This window comes from Mizuhopecten yessoensis, unplaced genomic scaffold (assembly GCF_002113885.1).
Source record: "Mizuhopecten yessoensis strain PY_sf001 unplaced genomic scaffold, ASM211388v2 scaffold716285, whole genome shotgun sequence".
NCBI lineage: Eukaryota > Metazoa > Mollusca > Bivalvia > Pectinida > Pectinidae > Mizuhopecten > Mizuhopecten yessoensis.
Window position 1 is genome coordinate 526,140 of NW_018480040.1, and position 13,346 is coordinate 539,485.

Below are 13,346 nucleotides of genomic sequence, written 5' to 3' on the forward strand. Positions count from 1 at the left end.
GGCTCTTTCCCAGGAAATAACCAGCCGAATATTAAGGTTCTATAACTTCCAGTTCTTCAGAAGAAGTCATTTGAAGTGTTTGACATATCTGCCTCATGTGACCTTAAAAGTAGGTAAAGGTCATTTTCATTCTCAAACTTTGTTGGGCTCTTTCCTAGGAAGCTACAAGCCAAATATAAAGATTCTATACCTTTCAGTTGTTCAGAAGAAGTCGTTTGAAGTGTCTGACACATTTGACCCCTGTGACCTTGAAAGTAGGTCAAATTAATTTTCTTCCTCAAACTTTGTTGGGCTCTATCCCAGGAAGCCACCAGCCAAATATAAAGATTCTATACCGTTCAGTTCTTCAGAAGAAGTCATTTGAAGCTTTTTACACATTTGACTCCAGTGACCTTGAAAGTAGGTCAAGGTAATTTTCATTCTTAAACTTTGTTGGGCTCCATCCAAGGAACCAATCAACCAAATATGAAGCTTCAATACCTTTTAGTTCTTCAGAAGAAGTCGTTTGAAGTTTTTGACACATTTGACCCCTGTGACCTTGAAAGTAGATCAAAGTCATTTTCATTCTCAAACTTTGTTAAGCTCCATCCCAGGAAGCCATCAGCCAAATATGAAGATTCTATACCTTTTAGTTCTTCAGAAGAAGTCATTTGAAATTTTTGACATATTTGACCCCTGTGACCTTTAAAGTAGGTCAAGGTCATTTTCGTTTTCAAACTTTGTAGGGCTCCTACCAACAAAGCTTCCAGCCAAATATCATGACTTAAGGCCTATCCGTTCTTCACAAGAAGTTGTTTAAAGGAAAAGTTGATGGACGAAGACGGACGGACAGACGACGGACGGACGGACAGACGACGGACGGACGATGGAAGCCGCACCACGACATAACCAAGATGTCAAGAATGAATTTTTAACTTATCTGGCCACCCTGCCATACTGTGCTGTCTGTTGTCCATCAACATTTCCTTTAAAATGGTACTAGTCATGAACAGCTTTATTGATTTTGACCAAATTTGGCCTGGAGCACCCTTGTGCAAGGCGACTCAATTTTGTATAAACGGAGGTTGTGGCCCCTCTTGAGTGCTGGGGCCCAATAGGGAATTTGAGGTTTAACCCTATAAAATCCATTGTTCTTTTGTAACCATTGGAGGGATTTTATCAAAATTTGGCTTGGAGCATCCTTAGTCAACGAGGACTGAATTTTGTATAAACCAATGGTGTGGCCCTTCTGGGGGCTGAGGGGCAGGGCCAAATACGGAAATATGAGGTTTAAACCTTAAAAACCCTGCTGCTTGTATGCCATTGGAGGGGTTTCATCCAAACTTGGCCTAGAGCATCCTTGGCCAAAGGGGACTAAATTTTGTATAAACAGGATGTGGCCCTTTTAGGTGCTGAGGCAGGCCGAAAAGGGGAACTTAGGTTAAAATCCTTCTCCTGCAGTATGATTGGAGTTATTTAAATAAAATTTTGTCCAGAGCATATGATTTTGTAAGGGGGGACCAATTTGTTATAACAGAGTGTAGTCTCCCTGGGAGCAAAGGGGAAGGGTCCAGTAGAGCGAACATGGTAATAAATGTTTAAAATCCTTTTCTTCCAGTTTATTTTGAGGATTTTAACCAAATATTATGTAGAGCATTCTTTGGTAAAGGGGCTGAATTTTGTATAAAAAGTTGGCTACAGTACTTTAAGGGGGCTGAGGGGTGGGCCCAATATTGGAAATTGTGGTTAATCATCCCAAATTCATGGGGCAGAAAGAAGGAACCTAATGAGGGACGGGTGTTGCTGAGAGACCAAGCCAATATTTGAAATAGTTGCAGTATTAAACATAATAAGAATAATTTTCCATGTTTGCCTTATTATTCAGACAAGCGATACAGGACCTCTAGGCCTCTTGTTTGGCCAGGCACATGCTCAAATAAAGGACTATCAAGTATGTTCCAATGAATGAAATCGACTCATTTTCTTTAGGTCATAGAGGTTAAAAGTGTTAAAAAATTAAATGACCTTTCCTCAATGAAAACAAGAGAACAAAGGTTATTCTATTTGGCCAGAAACACAATTGTCCCCAGTAACCTTAACCCGTTTTTGAGGTTACTGGGGACAATTGTGTTAAATCCTGTAAACACTTCTTCTGAAGAGTAGAATGATACTTAACCTGTAGCACGCTGGGATGAATTAGGGCTATCTAGTTTATTCATATGAATGACCTTGATCCCTCTGCAGGTCACAGTGAATTTGAAGAAACTTCAAAGATGGAGGTTTCACAATTTCATGTGTTGCGTACAATTTTTGTGTCTACCCCAATGTCAATGTCGCAGGAAGGACATCTATGGTAAATTTGTGATGTTTTTTCTTGTCTTGATGTTCTGAAAAGCTGATTATTTCCGGATGAAATTTCAGGAACTGATGCATCATTCCTGGATACTGTGTCGCATACAAGTTTCATAATCGCAAACCTGCAGCCTAGGTCACAACAGGGGTCAGAGCTAACCTTAACATATTCCGCAGAAACTTCACAGGAAGGATGCAGTATGAATGACTGTATGTCGCCATAGAGGAATCCAAACTTTGCCAACTTTCAGATTGTTGTTACCAGTCGATCCACAGACTAACACTGTGACACCATACTGTGGGCCTCTATGTGCTTCCAGTTCAGACTGCAGTCACATACTCTCTCATCGCTGCGAGTCTGCAGTACTCTAATCTCTTAGAGCACAGAATTCTGGGTTGCCTGTCATCATCGTACCTTATAGACTTAACAAGTGTAAAATTAAACGTGTGTTTATGATAAATATCACCTCTTTGCTTTAACAGTGTTTGAATTTCTCAGGTTCTAAGAGTACCTTCATGATACCAGCTTTGTCAATTTGAAGTCTCCCTCCATCGAGAGATTAAAGCTTAGGAACTTGGCAAAAACAAGAGGCCTTGATAGCTCACCTGGAATGTTCTATTTTTTGTAGACTACTGTACACTGTAATCAGATATCCTTTATTTCTAGGCCTTTTGGTTCTTCTTCAGGAGTCATTGGAAGTTTTTGACATATCTGATCTCTGTGACCTTCAAGGAAGGCCAAGGTCAATTTTTGTTCGTAAACATTGTTGTGTTCCATCCAAGGAAGCTACCAGCCTAATAATATGATTCTAGTCCCTTCGGTTCTTCAGAAGAAGTTGTTTGAAGGTTTTGACATATATGACCCCTGTGACCTTGAAAGTACATTGTAGGTGAAGTTCATTTTTCATTCGCAATCTTTGTTGGGCTCCATCCAAATATCATGACTCCAAGTCTTATGGTTCTAAAGAAGAAGTTAATTAAAGGAAAAGTTGACGACAGCAGGATGACATACACTGCACAAGGCAAAAGCTCACCAGTTCTTTGTCCTCTGCAAGACATGAACGGGGCACTATTGCCATGTGAAATTAATTTCGGTGTTCGATGATGTTCTATAAATATATGTAGTTACGACTTTGATCTCGACACCCTGAAATATGTACTCATTCAAAGTATTTTCATGCTTCCAAGTTGAAAAGAGAAAAAAAACCACATCTGTGAAGAAATGAAGTAGCTAGAGTGATGACATTGAATTGTTTTAGGTCCAAATTGGCACCCATCCTTTGATCAAAATCTGTCAAAGAATGAAGTTGCTATCTAGTGTTTACGTTGAATCATGACAGGATGAGACGGGACGAGACGGACATGGGCAGCACTATATCCCCCCCCCCCCCCCCCCCCGCCGAATTTCATGGCGTATTACGTTAACAAATGAGAGAAAACATACATGAAACAACAAATTTTATTTAAAGTGAAGGTCTTGTGATGAGGCTTGATGGAATCGACCCCATTAACAACACGGTACACTACAACACACTTTAGACACATTCTCCCGCTTATCACATTTCGGTCCTTTTGTCTCATGTGGGGCTTTCTAAACCTTGTTACTATTCGATGGTTCCTGAAACATTTCTGATCTACATCCACATGATATATTATATGTCACTAGATAGTGCTATTTATTCCTCCTCCTCGTTCTCCTTTTCCTCTTTGATTCCATGGGACAGGTTGTAGTAGTCCTTGGAGGTCAAAGCCACCTTTGCTTTCTCCCTGTACAGTTTTAATCCCTTATCAGTTGGCTGATCTTCAATATCTTTGTATTTCATATTGAAGGAGAAAAACTGCAACAATAAATGAGTTATTTGTTACAAAAATGAAACAGCATTAATTGTCTGGTTTGATGTCATGGAGTTTGGAGTAAAACTTAGTGTTTTTTTCTATTTTTCAAAATGGGCGTAACTCTCATACAAATAGTTTGTAGAAATGTGAATTTTTAGTGAGGTGATATAAAAATATTCAGTGGAAAACTGATGAAAATATTATCCAGACAGTTTCTTGTTAGTAAAAGGACATGACCAGTAACAAAATTTGTACAAAATTTGTTTGAATGTTTTTGCCAGATATATACCTGGTGACAATCCATATACAGTAATAATTGAATTTTACCACCTGTATATATAGGTATAAAACATGTTCCATTGAAAAAATAATCTATGGTATATTTAGATATAATTTGAAGTCCAAAAATACTTGCTTTGTACTGGTGTTGGTCGGACCTCTGCATCCATGGAAAGGCTTTTCCTTCCTTATTGAAACTGCAATTGATAAACATTATATTTAGGAAATAATAATCTATAAACATATTAATTTAACATATCAATTTATCACAACAATTTGAAACACACCATATTCCTAACAAGAGGACAAGGGGCCTGTATCGCTCACCTGGATTTCAATGCAATCATGACAAGATATTCTTACCAAGAGCAATACTGGAAATAAGTCTCCAGGTGTAATGTACGTATGGCCAGGCGACTGGTGGATGGGCTTATCCTGATATTAGTAAGGTGTACTGTTTGGCCAGGCGACTGGTGGATGGGCTTATCCTGATATAAGTAAGGTGTACTGTATGGCCAGGCGACTGGTGGATGGGCTTATCCTGATATAAGTAAGGTGTACTGTATGGGCAGGCGACTGGTGGATGGGCTTATCCTGATATTAGTAAGGTGTACTGTGTATGGCCAGGCGACTGGTGGATGGGCTTATCCTGATATTAGTAGCATGATGGTGTTTGTTTCTTCATGCAAGGTAATTGTACATAAGGTTATATATATGGGATTTGAATCTCAACTGATTCTACGGAAGTTCAAAACACATGTGGAGCAATCGAGGTAGCATGGTATAAATTTATCCATCAGTAACATGGATGTATCTGTTTCATCGTCCAAGCAAATTATTATTATTATAAAACTCATGGACCAAGTCCCCAGGGGTAAGGCCACAACCCAGGGTCAATCCTCACTTATTTTGGTTCAAAATCGCTTAGATTATACTCAAGGAATAGGATTTTATAAAGGTTTATTTAATATTTCCTATTTGGCCCGGCCCCTCTACCCACAGCTAGCTAGGCCAACTCATTGTTTATACAACATTGTGTTCCATTTAAATTTGCCCAAGGATACTACAGACCCAATTTGGTTCAAATCCCTTCACCTGTATATAATAAGTAGGATTTTAAAGGATTTACCTATATTTACCTTTATTTCTCCTATTGGGCCCCGCCCCTCTGCCCCTAGATGGCCACACCTTCTTTTTAAACAACGATGAGTTGCCTTTGCCAAGGACAAGTTGATGGGAGGATGGACAAGATGCCATGGGCAGGTGAGCTAAAAGCACCAAGAGTAAACTTGGATACAGATCAGAAAGATCTGTCCACTAATTGATGACTTCCACAAAAAGTTCAAGACATGGTTCAAGAATGGCCAATCTGACCGCAGACAATGGGCAATGTGAACAATCTAGGCCGCACCATGGCCTCAATGACCCCTTTGGAATTCATTTGGTGCAATTATAAACCATTGATGGGCCGCTACAGCACATTTAAATCTCACCCCTGATTCTCCCTGGTTTTTAATCAAAACCTTCACTTTTCGTCAAATTAGAAATACAATGTACAAACATCGTAAGTTGGAAACAAAATGCTGTTCAAGAGAAATACATTATGTCTAAAAACACCTATTAATCGTCATCACTTAAGCTCTTTTCAAACACATTTCGGGTCTTTCAATGTAAAATGCAAACATCTATGTGACATGGGAAGTATGTCTGCTAGGCTACCAACAGCCTTGTGAAAAAATGAAGTGAAACTTCTTAAGCGAAGACGAAACATCTTGCAGTGCACTCAAGCATGAGGACTTCACGCTTCACTCGGGTCCTTCATTGAGTCACAACAGTGACAAAAAGTCTGAGGAAAATTAGTCAAATGACAGAGCATCCGAGAAACGAAAAAAAAATAAAAAAATCCAAGGACATTACAATTGTTGTTTAACATTTACTTTAGTACAAATAACAGTTATTAAAGACAAGGTTGAAAAGATTAATAATTGTTTTTTGCTATGTACATAATTGTAATTTTCATTAGCCCCGATTTCTTCCAAACGGCCCTCTCTTTTCGAAATGGTGAGCCAATCCCACCAAATGGGCCCTCTTGGCAGCAATCCTAGATTGAACACTGAATATAGTGTGCTAAAAGTTTCAGAGGAATCTCTACTCCCGAGAAATACTGATAACAAACTTTACATCAAAGTCTGAGAGAGCTGCCTGGTGCCAGGCTTCTTTCTCTGATCATGATCAGTCTCTAAATGAAAACAGGCTAAAATATGTGCCAAGTGGAACCAATCTAATTTTGAGGAAGGCCCATCTATTTCTTTGTGATGAATAGCGATATCAGGAATTGTTAACAGGAGGCCCCACTGACATAGAAATTTGAATAACCCACCACCTGATGTTGGTTGGTTTTATTCACTCTATAATGAGGTGGAGGAACAAACAAGCGGCCCAAGGGCCTTAGCGATCACCTGAGTTATATCATAAATACTGGTAGCTTTATTTTATTGTTTAGAAGTGATGTGGAAATCAGCATGTAAACTAAGTGAAATACAATACTTGATATGTCATCAAAGGATAAGAATTTGAAAATATTGGTAAATGTTCCCTTTAGAGCCCCGCCCTAGCCCCTGGGGATGGGGCAGGAATCCCAATTTTACAATGTTACTGAACCTATAAACTTGTTGGATGCGGGGTGTTTGAAGGAACTAGTTGAACTGAACGGCTTACGGCACCGTCAAATGTACGTGTGCGAGACCACCTATATATGTAACTCGCTTATCAGACTGTTTTCTCAACGTCAATGGGTCATCCAATTAACTTGACCCCACTGTCCATTATTGTACAAGAATTATAACACCCGTTGCCATCTGAAGCTTGATATTAAATTGACTTTACAACTTAGACAAAAGCATTAGGTTATTAACTCGCAGTAGTACAGTGCGCGCCGATCTGCGACGACCCTGGTTATGTTTACGCAATCAGTGTCGGCCACAATACACACTTGAGTAGACGGATCGTTTTCTGGGACCAAAATCCAGATTGTCCCCAATTTTAAAAACTTAGTAGTCAATTTAGTAGCCACATCAAATTTTTAGTAGCCAATAAAAAATAAAAGTAGCAAATTTCTACTTTGGCTACCCACAGCGTGAGCCCTGATGCAATACCCGCATTCACCAAAGATGATTCTAACTAAGTTTGAGTAATTTTCTGCTGAAAATGGATAAAATATAGCCAAAAGAGTTATTTCCCTATATAAACTATAGTAAACTTAATTACCCCCTTTCCAAGGGAGAATAGAAAGCTTGGGGGTCCTGAAAATTTACAATTTAAATAGAGCCCCTGATGATTTTCTTCCATGCAGAGAAAACGGATGTAATACCTTCAAGTCTGGAGAAGAAGTTTTTGAAATATTGGTTAATTTTGGGTAGGAATCCCAATTATATATTTTTGTAGCCACATCTACCAAGGATGATTCTGACCAAGTATGAAAAATTTTGATCTTCTGGTTACTTGAGAAGTCGAAAATGTAAAATATTAGAGCACGAAGCACGGAAAGCGATCAGTATAAAGGTCACTTGAGCAACGCTCAGGTGATCTAACAAGAGGCCCATCAGCCTTAACGGTCACCTGAGTCCTACAGTATTCATTCTTGTTGTTGAAATATGTACCAATTTGAGTAAAAAATAGTTAAGTATAACGGATACTTAAGTTTGTCAGGACCATGAGCTGACCATTCCGACACCAAGTTTCAGTTCAATCGGCCCAGCAGAACTTGACTTTACGTTTGAAATTGTTTTTTCAAATTGGCGGCCGTGTCGGCGATATTGGATTTCTGATCGTCCCGAAAAATAACAACACTTTGTCAGGACCATGAGTTGATCATCCTACAAAGTTTCAGTTCAATCGGCCTAGCAGAACTTGACTTTAAGTTGGAAATAGTTTTTCAAAATGGCATCCATATTTGATTTCTGATCGACCCGAAAAATAACAACACTTGGTCAGGGAGATGTCAGTAACATTCCCATGAAATATGAATGAAATCCCTTTGCCAGTATTTCAGCTTAAGTTGAAAATGTAAAATGTTAAAAGACGAAGGACGACGATGGATAGCAATAGGTCACTTGAGCTAAAGCTCAGGTGACCTGAAAAGCTGGATGAATAAACGACCCCCTGGCATAAGCTCACTTTGACCTTTGGGTTAGACGACTTGAAATGGCCAATATGTTCAATTTCTCAATATGCATGAAAGGATCATATATACTTACTTGACATCTGAACCGAAGATTAGAGATCTGCCCATATATAATGCACAAATAATGCAGCCTCCGATAGTAACTGCGTGGACAGGCAGGAGCTGAAACAAAAACAAAGGTTTAATATTTGACAACTAAATGATTAGAGGCAATTAATATGAAGGCCATTTAATACATTATGTCAAAAAATCAGCTGTGTTTCCCATAATTATGACAAGAGGCCCAATGGGCCTGAATCGCTAACCTGGTATTAATTTCACAATCTCTTTTAATCTTAAAAGAAGACTAATATACAGCTACAGGCAAAAATTTAACACATATCACACCTTTGACCTTGATATATAGTCGAACAAGGCCTAGGACATTAAGTGGAGTTATAGCCTTCCATCCCAGCATGCTTTTTTTATGCAGGCCCAATATCATTACCCTGGACCTTTTGGTTATTCAGAACAAGTCATTTAAAGATTTTAACATATTTGATGATGATTCCTGTGACCTTGAATATGAGCGAAGGTCCCGCATTTGAACAAACTTTGTTGCCCTTTATCCTTAAAGCATGCTACTGATTAAATATCATCATCCTAGGTATTTTGGTTCTTGAGAAGTTGTTATAAGGATTTAAATATATTTGACCCCTGTGACCTTGACTATAGAAGTAAAGGTCATTCATTTGAACAAACTTGGTAGTCATTTATCCCAGCATGTAACTGGCAAAACAGGATAACCATGGGTCTCTTGGAAATTAGTAAATTAGTAAACAATGCTCCCACTGAATTTGAAGATATTTAATTAAAATCATTTCAATTTTAAAACCTACTTTATTGGCATTTATGTAGCTCATACCTATTCAAAACCTATATGTTTTAGGAACCTTGTATCAAGACCTATCTAATTAATCTTGGACATTTTTTAAAAATTTCCTATAATTACCTGAACAGGTGAGGGACAGGTAAAATATTTGATAATTAATAGAATTTCTTTGTTATTCCCTTTAATTTTCATTAGAATGCAGTACATGTTGACATTTGATGACAAATAACTCTTATTCTTATATCATACTTAATAACTATGACATTACCTGCTCCTATACAGCTTATAAATGCCCAGGTAAGACAGGTGAACTCAAAGTAAAATGTTCAGTGTCTTGTCCATTGATAATAGCTCATCGTTTGTTCATATTTTTAAAATAAAGACATTCACACACTTTCATATTATATTGATGTTTATTTGATATAAGTTCAATCAGTCATTTTATATACATATAACCATGCAGGTGTGTTAATAACAGGTAAGTCAATGCTACGTGTTTTTGCTGTCATTTTGGTCACAAAAACTTGGGTGTCTATAAAAGAATCTGTTGTCAATAATTATAAAGAAAAGATCTCTCAACAATTCCAGTGAAAATTGTCAGGCAAAATAATTATTCGAGTTCCGTGGCTGACATGTCGGACCCGAATCGACGTGGTCCCGACAAGATAGGTCAAATATAAACAAAGATTCATACGGGCAAATTGATTCCGATTTATGCCGCGATTAGCCCTACATTGGTAAAAAAAATACTGTTTGTTTCAATAACTTTATTGGTAGCCCTTGATCCTAGTATGCTACTGACTAAATATCATCACCCTGGGCATTTTGGTTATTGAGGATAAGTTGTTTAAAGATTTTAAACAAATTTGACCCCTGTGACCTTGAATTAAGTCAAAGTCATTCACTTTAACAAACATAGTAGTCCTTGATCTGACTAAATATCAACATCCTGAGCCTTTTGGTTATTCAGAAGAAGTTGTTTAAAGTTTTTAACATATTTGACCCCTGTGACCTTGAATATGGGTGAAGGTCATTTGTTTGAACAAACTCTGTAGCCCTTCATCTCAGCATTCTACTGGCCAAATATCATCACCCTGTGCATTTTGGTTATTCAGAAGAAATTGTTTAAAGTTTTTAACATATTTGACCCATGTGAACTTGAATATGGGTGAAGGTCATTTATTTGAACATATTGTGTAGCCCTTTATCTCAGCATGCTACAGGCCAAATTCAGAAGAAGTTGTTTAAGGTTTTTAACATATTTGACCCCTGTGACCGTGAATATGGGTGAAGGTCAGTTGTTCGAACAAACTTTGAAGCCCTTCATCTCAGCATGCTAAGGGCCAAATATCATTACCCTGGGCATTTTGGTTATTCAGAAGAAGTTGTTTAAAGTTTTTAACATATTTGACCCCTGTGACCTTGAATATGGGTGAAGGTCAGTTGTTTGAACAAACTTTGAAGCCCTTCATCTCAGCATGCTTAGGGCCAAATATCATTACCCTGGGCATTTTGGTTATTCAGAAGAAGTTGTTTAAAGTTTTTAACATATTTGACCCCTGTGACCTTGAATATGAGTGAAGGTCATTTGTTTGGACAAACTTTGAAGCCCTTCATCTCAGCATGCTAAGGGCCAAATATCATTACCCTGGGCATTTTGGTTATTCAGAAGAAGTTGTTTAAAGTGTTTTTTTAAGACAATTGACCCCTGTGACCTTGAATATAATTGAAGGTCATTCATTTGAACACACTTGGTAGCCCTTCACTCAAGCATGCTACTGGCCAAATATCATCTCCCTCGGAAGTTCGGTTATTAAGAAGATGTTTAAATTTTTTAACATATTTGACCCCTGTGACCTTGAAAATGGGTGAAGGTAATTAATTTTAACAAACTTTGTAGCCCTTCATCCCATTTTGCTTCTGGCCAAATATCAACACCCTAGGCCTTTCAGTTATTAAGAAGAAGTCATTTAAAGTAAAATATTGCCGCCAGACGGACTGACGCCGGGCCACGGCATAAGCTCACTTGGCACTTTTAATTTGTGCCAGGTGAGCTAAAAATTGTTGGTCTGCCATTTTCTTTCGTTTTATGAATTGCCTTTAATATGACCTTTGCTAACCTTGTAACTGACTAATCAACGCACAGAAATGATATGACATGTACATAGAATCCCCCTGACAAGTGATTTAATTGGTTCACGGTCGATAGCTATTAATACGATGACGTGGGACAAAGGGGTTTTCCAAAACGAGAAATCGCGTTTCCCATGTCTCGAAGCAAAATGTCCAGGACAAGTTTTCTCGTTTCCCGCACGGAAAGAGTTGAACATATTTGATCCCTGTGACCTTGAATATGAGTGAAGGTCATTTGTTTGAACAAACTTGGTTTCCCTTTAACTCAGCATGCGACTGGCCAAATATCATCATCCTAGGCTTTTTGGTTATTGAGAAGTTGTTTAAAGGTTTTAAATATATTTGACCTCTAGCTGTGACTTTTAAAATGGGCGAAGGTCATTTGTTTGAACAAACTTGGTAGCCCTTCATCTTAGCATGTTATGGGCCAAATATCAACATCCTAGGCCTTTTGGTTATCGAGAAGAAGTTGTTTAAGGTTTTAAACATATTTGACCCCTGTGACCTTGAAAATGAGTGAAGGTCATTTGTTTGAACAAACTTGGTAGCCCTTCATCCTACTCAAATATCATCATCCAAGGTATTTTGGTTTTTGAGGTAAAAATTGTGTCGCCAAAGAATATCGCCAAACTGCATTTTATGTCGCCAAATCTGAAAAAGTGTTCGTAAATGCGGGCACTGCAATTGCACCTCATTTTTGTATTTATTGGAATATATTCAAATAGTGAAGCTCTTTCTTACTCTCCATGTTTAAAATAATTTAACATGTTTTCATTTTAATGTTATTTATAAGTTTAAGTAGCAACATTGTTACTGTTGTTGTGAATGTTGGCCGGGGTCCCCATTGTGTGTGTGTGTTATGTAGGTGGGCGACCTTAGAATGAGAGACTGCGAGATTTTGGCACGCGCTGGGGGAAACCTGACAGACAGATGACGGCCCGAGACTGTTATTACTGAGTGAGAGCAAGAACTAACCTACATCACAATTACGGGCAAGTTTTTGAGTTGCTTCGGTACTTTATTGTATTAAAACATTCAATGTTACTCAACCGCAAGATTATTACCCATTGTGGTGAATGTGCTTCCAGAACGACCTCTGTTTGACGATAGTAGCTTGTCAACAAGGCTATCCCTCAAACGACCCGAGGGATAGTTCCTCATAAGGAGGATAGATCAAAATCTTGAACTTGAAGGTCATCACTCCTTAGCAAAACAACGATTTGTGAGATTATTTCAATGATGAACAAATTGACATTTTTTTCTCTAGATTTTAGGAACTTAAAAACAATTTGGTATGTGAACAACATTCTTAATAAAGACTGGACAATTGTATCTTATTGTTACTGTAGTCAATGTCCACTTGTCAGTGACATTGGCCATGTACAAATCAGGGTTACCTACGGAAAACTACAATATAATATTTTCCTTAACACTTACAGGGTAGTAATGGCTCTCCTTGTTTAACACTTCTTTTCCAGTCCCAACCATTAGTCTGGGATTGGGATAATACGGCGTAGGACCGCCATGGCGTAAGAGTTTCGTCAGATGCACCATGTTCAGCTGCCTGTGTTAGCCAAAAATGGCGACCTATACTCTCTATTAAATTTACTATTTCCAAACCCGAATCCGTAATTATCTGATGCTCATAATTTAATGTAATTTTCTTATGGAAATATTGTTTCAATACAATTATTCGCTTTTTTGTCAGAAATG

At 38.1% G+C, this 13,346-nt stretch overlaps 1 protein-coding gene across 1 annotated transcript; it reads right to left on the reverse strand.

Moving 5' to 3' along the window:
• Window positions 1-3,776: 3,776 nt before the first annotated feature.
• LOC110442621 (cytochrome c oxidase subunit NDUFA4-like) lies at window positions 3,777-13,241 on the reverse strand. Its single transcript, XM_021486308.1, has 4 exons — window positions 13,071-13,241; window positions 8,703-8,791; window positions 4,583-4,643; window positions 3,777-4,169 (listed from the first exon to the last, which is right to left on the reverse strand). The coding sequence occupies exons 1-4, from the start codon at window positions 13,185-13,187 to the stop codon at window positions 4,008-4,010; spliced, it is 429 nt and encodes a 142-aa protein (XP_021341983.1). The 5' UTR covers window positions 13,188-13,241; the 3' UTR covers window positions 3,777-4,007.
• Window positions 13,242-13,346: the final 105 nt, after the last annotated feature.

Coding starts and splice junctions, on each gene's coding strand:
- LOC110442621 (XM_021486308.1), bottom strand. CDS start 13,187: ATGGTGCATCTGACGAAACTCTTACGCCATGGCGGTCCTACGCCGTAT. Junction 8,792..13,070: donor AGGAGAGCCATTACTACCCT/GTAAGTGTTAAG, acceptor TTTTTGTTTCAG/CTCCTGCCTGTCCACGCAGT. Junction 4,170..4,582: donor CCGACCAACACCAGTACAAA/GCAAGTATTTTT, acceptor TTATTGTTGCAG/TTTTTCTCCTTCAATATGAA.